The 12,640-nt window shown below is 36.7% G+C and overlaps 1 protein-coding gene across 4 annotated transcripts in view; it reads right to left on the bottom strand.

Annotated features, from left to right (window-relative positions):
- The window catches only part of fnbp1l (formin binding protein 1 like), an 88,803-nt gene that overhangs the window by 36,029 nt on the left and 40,134 nt on the right, over positions 1-12,640 (bottom strand). For 3 of the 4 annotated variants that reach the window (XM_062977954.1, XM_062977955.1, XM_062977956.1), the window contains exons 3-5: positions 6,700-6,753; positions 4,446-4,593; positions 3,085-3,147 (exon numbers count right to left, since the gene is read on the bottom strand). In XM_062977954.1, coding sequence (XP_062834024.1) covers positions 3,085-3,147; positions 4,446-4,593; positions 6,700-6,753 — 265 coding nt within the window. Of the gene's footprint in view, positions 1-3,084; positions 3,148-4,445; positions 4,594-4,811; positions 5,082-6,699; positions 6,754-12,640 lie in introns of all 4 variants that reach the window. The other variant, XM_062977957.1, reaches the window with a different exon arrangement.

Here is a 12,640-nt window from a genome sequence, read left to right as displayed (position 1 = left end):
ACAAATCAATATGAAGTGCCACTTTAATTTTTTTTAGACCCACTTATGGTTACCGTTCGATTCTGAAAAATCTTATTTTTACCTGTTGGCGCTTGCTTAATTATCACATTAAAATAGAACAAGAGTGGGCAAAGTATAGCTTTGTGGCTGCAGCTGACCTCCCATGACTTTCTACGGTCTTTACTTTTTCTGGGCACTCAGGACACCATGGACTGCCTTTCTTCTGACAAAAGAAGGTGAAATGCTTCTTTTAGAAGCATTTGAGAGTGGCAATAAATGGATGGTAGAGCCTGTTCTCAACATAAAAATATCCATTTTTGAAAACCAAAAAAGAACTTCAACACAGATTGTCTCAACTGCTTTGTGTCTCCTTTGTGGAGAGAAAAAGTGGGGTATAAATAAACATAATAATTTTTGACAAAATGTACAGCTCAGACAGTCTGAGCTGCAAAAAATTGGCCTTTAACCCCACTGCATTTGATCACCTCTAAAGCAGAGTTGTTGCTGTTAACATCCTTCAAACTGACTTCAACTTAGAGACACTCAATGAATAAAAGACCCCCAAGTCACCCTATTCTTAACAATTCTGATAAGGTTTGAACCTGATAAGGTTTTAGCCTTGATTTAAACTGGGGCTAGAAATCTGATAATTCCTTTAAGCATTTGAAGGATGCCACTTTTCTTTCCCACTTCCTTTAGGGTTACAACCTCTGCTCCCTCACTATTTGTAAACTAACGTGAGGTTAAAAGCAGCAAGGAATGGCTGAGGGGGTGGAGGAAGCTGGAAAAATGCATTAGTTGCTCACAGGAAGTTGTAAAGTTTACAGAGCAATAAAGGCACAACTGTTACTCATTCTTTTCACAGTACTGATCTGTCTTCAGTATAAGCAGTGATTCTGACATTATGACTTTCCCAACACTTGAAGTACAATATATTATTCCTATCAACTCCCTACTGATAATCAAAGCAGGTGGGAAGAGGAGGAACACAAGCCTGATTCACACATTCTTGACCACCATATTCTTAATATAGGAGTCAGGAACTCCAGAGACCTGTGTGTGCAATAGTGGGATATTCTTGTATAAAAAGGTGGAATGAGACGATTGGAAGATTTGAATCCACTGTATATACAGGTTTCTGTCTATAATGCCTGTTTACATGTGGCATTATGTACACCACGAAGAATGCAATGCTACCACACCACTTAGGAAATTAGTCTATGACATGAACCAGAATATCGCTATGCAGTTCTCATGGGTTTTAACCCATCTGACATTTAGAGGTGAAGGAGAAGTAGGGCCCCAGATCTGGTTCACTATGGTAAATTCAGTGGGAGGAAGGGGGCCAATGGCAAAGACCACAAAAACAAAGGGGGAGAATGTCACCTGCCTTGTAGTAATATGTCAATTGTAATTGTTTCTTTTCCTGATACACACCCACACACCAATAAAAAAAACTGTACAAATCCTCGAAAACTAGTCTCAAAATGAAGCTCAAGCCTTACAAAAGCGACAAGAAAAGGTCAATGATTTTAACTGTGCTACTGTAGTGAACCCTTGATATCCACTAGAGTTTGGTTCCAGGATCCCTCGTGGATACCAAAATATGTAGATGATCAGGTTACATTGTATACAACAATACAGTAAAATAATGTCCCTTAAAATTAACAAAATCAGGTTTGCTTTTGGGAATTTTGGTGGTGAAGGGAGAATACTGTATATACTCGAGTATAAGCCGACCTGGATATTAGGCGAGGCACCTAATTTTACCACAAAAAACTGGGAAAACATTGACTCTAGTATAAGCCGAGGGTGGTAAATTTCAGAAATAAAAATAGATCCCAATAAAATTACATAAATTGAGGCATCGGTAGGTTAAATGTTTTTGAATATTTACATAAAGCTCAAATTTAAGATAAGACTGTCCAACTCTGATAAAATCATTATTCTCATCTTCTTCAATGTAAATGTGCTTATGTATCCTTTTAATAATAATACAGTAAAATAATATTGTAATAATAATAATAATAATAAATACAGGAAAATAATACAAGTAATAATAAATGCAGGAAAATAATAAATGCAATAATAATAATAACAAGATCAGAGTGAAATAATAAATGTATTAATAATAATAAAAATAGAGTAAAATACATGTAATAGTAGCAACAATAATAGAGAAAAATAGTAAATGTAGTAATACCAATAATAATAGAGAAAAATAATAAATGTACCATATATTCTCGAGTATAAGCTGATTCAAATATAAGCCAACCAGGACCCTCACCCGAGTATAAGCCAAGGGGGGCTTTTTCAGTCTTAATAAAAGGGCTGAAAAACTAGGTTTATACTCGAGTATATACAGTACTTTTCAAGCCATGGATGGTTGAATCCGTGGCTACAGTGGGCTGACTGTAGTTTCATTTATTTAGAGCTCCTATTCTAAGGTAGAAGTTGCTTCCAGTAACATGTTAAGAGCCACAAGGCAAAGTACAGTAGAGTCTCACTTATCCAACATAAACGGGCCGGCAGAATGTTGGATGAGCAAATATGTTGGATAATAAGGAGAGATTAAGAGAAGCCTATTAAACATCAAATTAGGTTATGATTTTACAAATTAAGCACCAAAAACATCATGTTATACAACAAATTTGACAGAAAAAGTAGTTCATTACACATTAATGCTATATAATGTGTATAATGCTATTACTGTATTTACAAATTTAGCACCAAAATATCACGATGCATTGAAAACATTGACTACAAAAATGCGTTGGATAATCCAGAACGTTGGATAAGTTAATGTTGGATAAGTGAGACTCTACTGTATTTTCAACGAACTCTACTAGAGTTAAAGTTTAGTCTGTGAGTCCTCAAAGCCACGTTATGGAAACAATAGCCTGTTTATTGACAAATTAGAAGTGTAATGATGTCAATAAACATAGCAATCTGTGTAGTCTATTTAAAAAAATAATGCAACAATTCAGTGATAACGTGAGCCAATGTCTTTACTTTCAACATCAATTGTCCAGCATATTCCGCTAATATAAGATAAAGAGGAAAATAGGGCGAGGAGAAACTCACATTATCCATCTGCTTCCAACACATATCAAGATACTGCTGAGCTTTTCTGCCCTCTTGAAGGTGCTAGGAAAGTTATGAGAAATGTTAACAAACACAATCAAAGTATCTGTTTCACTATTAACTTTCTTATTAACTAGGTATTTGTGGTGTCTACTATCTGTATAAAGATATAGCATGTTCTTTTCAAAATTGAATTCATTTTCAAGGTACAAAATGATGCAAAAAAGGTATAGTTTATAAGTAGTGTGAATGTCGATTTTTTATTCCAGCTTCATCAATTCAGTTGGTGATCTCTGCAGAGAGGATAAGATACAAAGTTCTTTCCACACCTCTCCAATCTACACAGGTCAAGGAACTGCTATGCAAATACAGAAGTAACACTTACTCAAAAGCTTCTCCCTACACCAATCCATCAAATAAATATACAGAAGGGAAGCCATGGGTGAAGGTTGTGTTTTCAGTTTTCACTGCTGCTTTTCCCAAAGGCACGACCCCTTTCACAACCCAACAGAACTATCATTATTCTAACCATCAGGTAGCACATAAAAAAGCACTTCAAATGCATTCAGCTCCTAACAACATTTATATCTACAAACGTGACTTTTAAGCTGACTATAGATAGATAACAGTTACACTGTATCATTTTTCTGAAGGTATTACAATGGCAAAAGCTCCACAGACAGCACTAATTACACAGAAATTGCAAATGGATCCAAATTCTTTGCCTAAGAAACCACTATGAAAAATTCACGGGGTCACCACAAATAATAATAATAATAATAATAATAATAATAATAATAATAATAATAATAATAATAAACTTTATTTATAACCCACCCTATCTCCCCAGGGGGACAAATCATCAGACAATCTGAAGACACTCACGTTCATATGAAATATGGGAGAAATTATTCTTTTTCTCACAGAAAAGGAGTGGGGAAAGTCTGGAGATGGACTACAAGCTGCATCCAAAGCCTCAGGCCTCCCCAAATACTTTCAAAGATTTTTTCTAGCCCAACTTTCAGGTAATTCTTTTGGCCAATGAGCAAGAATAACAATTTGTAAACATGGTAGTTTGGCTTTTCTTGGAATCCCCACACCCTGGACAAAAAAGGATTTTCTGCCTAAAATTGCAACCAGAAAAGATATGACGTCACTTACCAGACAACACAATGTGCTAAAGTAATCTATGGAAGTGAAAATTGACTCCCAACCACTTTCCCATCCTGACCACAGAAGGATCTGCTACACAGAGAATTAACTTCAACAGAGCTCTTTTCCAATTTTGTGACCACTGTAACAAATCAAATGAATATAAAACCCAATAATAAATTGTAACTGAAGAATAAACCATATCTTACCAGTTTTCTTTCTGTTTTGAGATCATGAGAATATCTCATCAGTTCTCCATATACCCTGTGGCCCAATTCTTCTGCTACTACTTCTCGCTGTCCTGCGTAGTCATTTAACTCATTAAGGATATTATAAAAAGCTATACATGAGGTAAACCTGACAGTGAAGGGAAAAACAGATGTCAATTTGACTTATTTTGTGTTCCATAAAGGGAATAGGAAACATATCACAATCTAGCATGGCACAGACCTCAAGAAAATGAACTGCAGAAAAAGATGCACACTGGAAAACGTCCAAAATACACATGTCTTCACACACAATTTTTTTCTAATGGAAACAGATGTCAAGAGGTGGAAAAGAATAAAAAATACTACCTGGAAGGCCCTGCAGTATAGTGGTATCTCCTAAGATGCGAAATGGAAGAACTGAGCTTAGGAATGGACTTAACTTCCTAGGCTTGGCAAGCTGAACTTGTTGCAGAGATGAATTGCTTGATCTTGAGGGTGGAACATGCCAATCATACCACTCCTATGAACCCCGATGGATGATCTACTGCACAAGTTTGCTACCAGCTCTGAAGACAGCTGCCTGTTTGACTGCTCACCTCTTGGGTTGGAGGGAAAGGTGCCACATTATTGCTGGCACTAAAAAAAGGGGGAGTGGAAGGGGAGAAGGGGAAACAATAAGGGTAGAAAATGTGTATGGAGGGGGAGAAACAAACAAACATGTCACTGTATTTAAAAAATAGACCTCTCTTATAAAACTGTGGAACGTTTGATATTTCTTTTATGATGTCAGATCTTGAACGCCATATCAGCATCTGGAAGCCTTGTTGAAATTCAATTTTCTTTTAAAAGACGTTAAAAGTAAAGGGGAGGAGTTCAAAACAATCTTCCATAAGAAATTTGTTTGGGTTAGATAGTTGGACAAGCTAGATAGTGGGACAAAGCTGATGCTCTACCGTTCTATTGCAACACAGTGATTACTATCTTCCTTTAAGAATGTGCTTCCTTTTGAAATGTTTACTGCACTTTTTAAAAATCAGATATGAATATTCCCTGATCAGAAAAAAGAAGAGCAGATGGTCTCTGCAGAATAACCTCAGATTTACTGTTTCTATCTTAAAGGTAGCAATCCAACTCAAGTATACTGAGACAATGGTACCTCAAGTGTGGGGGGGAAAAGAGATGCTGGGGGGTCTTTTTCCACCTTAAACTATGTGAAAATCATAACAGTTACATGAAAATTAATAACAGCACATGCTTGTGGTCTAATATATGAACAGACTACAAAGGAGAAGGAAGGACATAATTTTCCAAAGCTAGATATTCAGGTTTCAATGTTACAGTTAGCAAACTAAGAGAGAACCCTGATCCTGAACTTCATCTGCACATCATCTGCCAATGTGGGATTGCATGGTTGGCGATTCTCATCACAAAACAACTTCACATAGAAAACTAGATGACCGGGGGGGGGGGGGATTCTATACTATCCATTTCTCAATCAATATAATGTAGGGAATGTTTGGCATAAGCGCACAACAATATTCCACACGAGGAAGAAGCAGTATAGCCCACAAACAGTTTAACTTCCTCTATTCTGAGAATTAAGACTCAGGGCTCCCTGGACATTGTGGGGTTGCCATTTCCATAATCTCTCACCACTATGACTTACTGACATGATTTGAGAGTCCTACAACATTTGGAGACTATAGGTTTCCCTTTCTTGCCTCCTGTTGTGGGTATAATATCAGGGATACTCTAATAACTATTTTTATTGAACTGGATGTATCAAACATCATTTGAAAATTGGTACAGAAAACTACACCCATTGTTCCTCTTTATAATTTCTGAATACAGGTTCATAACTATGTTACATGAGCAAAATATGTACATGGTTATATTAATGCTCCTATAACACTTAGTGGGAAAATTAGCATTCTATAAAGCAGCACTTAACCTAATTTACAATGTGAGGATACACATAACATTTAGCTCAATGGCTAGTGCATGCAGAATCAAAATACCAGATCTGACATCTGAGCAGAACTAAAAATAGGATTACAACATGAAATAGAAACTTTTTACTAGTGCACTACCTCCAAAAGGTGTGACCCACTAAGACTTCAAGGAAATATGATTCCCCTTGTCTAATGCAATTCCACATGACATATTTCAAGAAAGCAAAAAGGGTTTAGGATTGGGACTTAATCTGAACTAATTGCAGAAAATTAAATCAATTAAATAGGCAAACTCATTTTACCTCGGCTCTTCATCTTTGGATGAACGCTTAGGGCAGTACTTTTTCACCAGATTTCTGTTAAGAGAAGAGAAGAAAACATAGCAATATTTGTCCACATTTTTGTCTATATGGTGGGCTATGTGCACCATGTGAGTCCCCACAGAGATCCCTTTAAAATAATTTCATTTACAATAAAAAAAATCCTCTGTTCATGGAGTGGTGTGTTTTGCACAGAGGAGGAGGAATCACAGTACATTTCTCCCAACAACATCAGAATGGCTCCCTCACTACTATGCTTCAGAAAGTAAATAAAAAACTTTTCTTTGGAAGGAAGCTTTTGGAGAAGACAATGAGTAACCATGTTAAATGGCAATGAACTGCAACTATGGCAACGAGGTATTGCAGGCTTTTAATATAGCTGGTTTTTATTACAGCTGATATTAATACTGTGTTGTTATGTACTGTTATTTTATATGAATTGTTAGAAATGTTTTGTGTTACATGTAATTTGACTTTATATTGTCCTAAGTTTGAATGGCATAGAATTGTTGTCGACTGTTAGCTGCTCTGAGTCCCTCAATGAGGGAGAGAGGGTGGAGTATAAAACAAAGTAAATAAATAAATAAACAACAAATAAAAGAGCATCAAACACACTGAAATCAAAACCTGAAGTGATTACTTGATCATATCTAGATTTAAGATTTTGGGTTTTGGATCTTTTTATCCCAATTTTTTCTGCATTTCCCAGCCTGAGGCCCATCACAATGGATGCTAGAAGTGCACATTTGGCCACCAGAGTTATTCAGCCTTATCTAAAACTCTCAGGATCATACTTCAGCCATGGAATATATGGAGACTATGACAGCCTCTGTGTGTTTTAGTATAGTGCACTGACACACCTCCTTAAATATTCAGAATTAAAATCTACCATACAAGAATTTCCGTGTGTCCATGTCTCATCAGAATACACCTTGATTCATCATGCTACAATACAGATTTTCTAAACAAAACAAAAAAATCAGAAATAAACTCCCAAGCAATCCTGCCAAATCTGTGGTTTAAGAAACTGATACAGCATGTTTCTCTCATATAAGCATACGACTGAAAGAAATTTCTTTTCCTGTTTACAAAACCACATATGTAAACAGGAGTGCTGGAATTCTCATTTTTCCAAATGGTAGTGTAAGAAGGAGAAATAGTTTTTTTCCAGCCCTGAATAACTGTGGGAACAAAATCAGCCTATGTTGTTAATCTCTTTCTATTCAAGATAACACAGTTAAAACAAAGGGAAAAGCAAAAACCGTGTATCTCCTATGGATACATTGATACAGTACTTTGTAATTAACAACCTTTTTAGCTGTTTGCTTCCACAGTCATAAAAATATGCCAGTAAGAACAGATTGTTCCCTCAAATGAAGCTGAAGCAAAGTGACAGGATGAGGAGCTGGGAACTTTTTAAAGAGTTCAGCAGGAATTCCAAAGATTCCAGCGGCCTCAAATTACTTCACTGCCCACAAATATTCCCACAAAGGAATAATGTATATATTTCATGTTCTTCAGCAGAAAACCTATTTTGTTTCCCCAAGTGATGCATTAAGGAAAAGGAACTAAACATATGTACAATCTCCACTTGGGCTATTTGGGGCTTAATGCCAAATTTTAAAATCGAACTCTCTCTTGCTGTCCCCCTTGGACATGGGAATAGTACACTACCTCTAAACATTATAGCATTCGAATTTGATCTGCAATACATAAAAGTTATAGAAATTATCAATGAAAAAATATTCAAAACTAGGAAGAACTAGTAACAATTAGAGACTACCTACCAAGAAACAATTTCCAAAGGGGTAAATGCATTAAGTCTATTGCAGAAAAACAACAACAGAGTTCTGTTGCACCTTTAAAACAGAGTTTTCCGAACTGTGCATCACTACATGTAAGTATGTTGACTGAAATGTGTAGGAGTATTATAAATAATATATTTTTAAAATATAAATGGAAGGTTCCCATGAGATAGGTTGTGCTCCCATACATTTCAGTATTACAGTTTATGTACATGCCCCTTTTATCTTATAAGGAATTGGTTTAACTTCCATTTTGCCAGTAAAACTGAATTAATTTTGTTGCTAAATATTGCATGTCTAAAAAATGTCACCACCATGAAATGTTTAGAAAACTCTGCCTTAAAACCTAACATAGCTCGCTTTGTCAGAAACATCAGAAATTTCAAGCACATATGCAACACACATCATTGGGGGATGAAGTTGTAGATAGTGAAGTCTATGGGAAATTAAATGCTCAAAATACCGACAGTGACAATTTCATTAGTAACACTGGTTGATCACAAAACCTGTTAAAAATAGAAACATCCTGGTGTTAAGGAAACCAATTAACACATGCAATGTGATAAAAAGCTTCTATTTGTGATTCAAATGTCTGATGACAAATTGGAACTTCCTAACTAATTGTAACTGCCATTCTTCTATTCTTCTTTTAAAGCTTTTTTGCTTCACATTGACTACATCACTACTGTTGACACAGTGACAAGTCAAAATCATGTGTTAATTGCTTTACCTAGATTATCTTTTATTTAATCAAGCTATTACAACTTTTAAAGAGCCAAGATGATGTTTTAACATTACAAAAACAATTATTAACCTTCTCACAGCACGATGTATATTTCAGTGCTTCAGGTGCATTTGTGTCTAGTAGTGTACATAGGAGTTCTATCTGACATGTTGTAGGTGACAGATGCACAGTTGTTAAACAATGTTTCAAAATTTCACTCACTTTCCATATACTTTTTTTCTAATGGATGTTTATTTACTTATTTATTACAACATTTATATCCCACTCTTCTCACCCAACAGGGGACTCGGAGCGGCTTACAATAAAACACACATATAAAAACTGTACAGTACATTATAAATCAGATTTAAAATTATTAGCTTACATCAACATTCATAAACACATTCTAAAATACAGATGAACGTGTTCAAGTTCAAAACATGTCCATGTTTTTAATAGTGTTAGGGGTCTATTTGTTGTTGTATTTAAGTCTGTAGTTCCCTGCCTCGATGCATATGAAGAGAATAATAATAATAACAACAACAACAATATAACAGTCAGGCTGCAGAGATGAGATATTGGACAGATGGGTCATTCTGATACATTGCAATACAGTGTTCCCTCATTACTTCATGGTTTGCTTTTTGTGGATTCGCCGTTTCGTGGTTTTTCAATGAACTCTAAAAGAATATTATAAATCATAAAAAATTACAATTTACAGCCTAAGGAAGGGAGGAAGGAGAAGCCGAAGGGAGAGAAAAGGAGCCCAAGCTGCTACGGGAGGAGAAGGAGGCGATTTATCAACATACGATTTGTTGATAAAGACTTAAAATAGTGTGTAACTACTAAAATAATGTATAAACATATAGCGCCCCTACTTAGCGGATTTTCACTTATTGCGGGTGGCCCTGGAACCTAAACCCCCACAATAAGTGAGGGAACACTGTATATAGAAATTCCCAAAAATACTTCACAAGTTACCCAATGCAAAGTGTTGTTTTTTTAAATCCTAGGGCATAGGTGTTACAAAAATAAAGATGGCTGAAGTGGCACTCAGTGCAAAGGGAACAGTGAATGTATGGTGGCCTGATACAGCTTCAGGCTGCCTGAAAAGTCATTATTCCACAGTTTTTGAAAGAGCAACAAACCAGGATCCATGGTTTGGTTATTGCAGTGAGCTTTTGGTTTCTTGAGGTCAAGCAAACTCAACAGGCTACATTCACTAGCATGCAAAACATACTGGCGTGGACTGGTCCATGAGGTCACGAAGAGTCGGAAACAACTGAAAGAATAAAGAAGAAGGAGGAGGAGGAGGAGGAGCAGCAGCAGCAGCAGCAGCAGCAGCAGCAGCAGCAGCAGCAGCAAAACATACAGGTTAAATCAGGATTTGTCAGAGTTTACTAGATTAACTTTGCCCCTGGGGCATGTCCAGGTATGACACATGGTTTGCACTGGGCCTGGTGTCAACTGTTAGAAGAAGATGCATCTAATGCCTTACGCTCCTGTACTGGTGTGCCAGTTCCATCTGCACTGATTCAGACAAAGGGGAGGAAGCCAACTGTCGGGAATCTAAAGCTCCTGATGACAACAATTTCTCTTAGGTTGTTACTACATAGTAATTTAATCCAGGTCAGGATGTGAATCAAAAGAGAAATGTAACACAGTTACCCCACAAACCAGTTCCATGCTGAGATGGTGACACAAAAATCTGCTGAGTGTGAATTGATCTGATCCAAGGAATATTCTTTTTCCTACCTCTTCCAATGAGATGTGCAGAAAAGAAGCAAGAAAGAGAAAGCAAGTGTTCCCATGGGAATGCTGTGGCTTCCTCTATGGGGAGGGGGAGAAGGTGTTTGTTTACTTTCCTGCTGAGCTTTCTTTTTCCAAATGCTTCAATGGTAGCCCTGCCTGCACAAGCACTCTGCATTGTGCTCTCAGCTTCCTGCTCTGCAGCAGCCATATAGTGTTTTGCTTCGGCAGATTTAATGGCTGGATCTCATGTCTCCGCATGGAGCTGGAGCTGTTAGGGGGAGCTCATCCACGCTCTCCCCGGGTGGGATTCAAACCTGGCAGCCTTCAGGTCAGCAACCCAACCTTCAAGTCACAAGGCTTTAATCCACTAGGCCACAGGGGCTCCTTACTTCAATAATGATCTGCTACACACAAAACAACATTCGTTTAACACACCGAAAATGCATCATCCCAGTGAAGATGTATAATTCCCATTGGTAACTGGGAATCAGGCTTGTTAAGTGGTTGTACTCTTTTAAGGAAAGCCTCAACAGCATTTGGCACTATCTCTGCTATTATCAAGCACCCAATATTATCTTATTCTCCTGGGACCACTGTTTGAAGGATGCTGGCCTATGGCAAAAATATTTTAATACAACTCCCACTTCAACGGAAGATATTTGCCTCCTTGTTTTAAAGTCCCCCCATGAAAATGAACAGGATCTCAAAATGTTTAGTTCAGCTTGAACTGTGACCTATATGTTTAGTATAAAAGAAAATCAATTTAAATCCAACAAATGCTCTTCTAGATTTGTTGTGGCAGAATTTAGTGAGAAATCTGATTCTTAAATTCATAGGCTAAGCTGCTCAAGGAAAAGTCTGCCACATCTACATTTGGATAATAATCAACATCCTATGTTTTCAATTTCAATTAAAGAAAAACAGACTTGAGGAAAAAGTACCCACATGGTCACCATTTGTTTTCAATTAAGAATTCAAACTAGTTGAGAACTCAAATAGTGTGCCAAGTTTCTAAATATAGTAGTTTAGGTAACTAAATCTTTATTTGGCTGTGCAGAATTATACCGTTTCCAAGTGCAAAAGATAAACTACTGAAATAGCTTTCTTCAGCTTCCAAATCAAGTAATTCCTTCTGGAGACCCTGCTATATCATGTTACAACAGAAATGCACTCAAGTGGAAATCTGTATGATGGAAATGAAATTCCTCATTTCCTTTGGAAAAAAAATTAATCATACCCATAGATCACTGCCTTCTAGTCACCCTGCAATGGTCTACATGAGTACATATGCCACACAGCTTAACAGAATAGCACTTAGAATGGAAAAACCTGGTGGCCTAAAATAAGAACAAAATAAGTAACCTTTGGAGTAGTTAAGCTATACACAGAACGGAAGTAAACAGAACAAACTGCTTCCTCTTTTAAATAAGCAGTGGCTACTTCGTGATAAACAACGTCTGATAATTGAAGTTCTCTGCCAATATCTATGAATAGTTTGGCTAATCATATCAAAAACAATGGATTAGATTATGTTGCTAGATGAGTGCATATAGAGAAGACGCAGATATCTCTCATAAAGCAAATGAGCCTCAACCACTGAAAGTTACAGAAAACTGAGACTAGATTCAATCAAACAACATCA

Source organism: Anolis carolinensis, chromosome 4 (genome assembly GCF_035594765.1).
Source record: "Anolis carolinensis isolate JA03-04 chromosome 4, rAnoCar3.1.pri, whole genome shotgun sequence".
Lineage (NCBI taxonomy): Eukaryota > Metazoa > Chordata > Lepidosauria > Squamata > Dactyloidae > Anolis > Anolis carolinensis.
The sequence above is the reverse complement of the archived record's forward strand: the minus strand, read 5'-3'. Positions and strand labels throughout refer to the sequence as shown.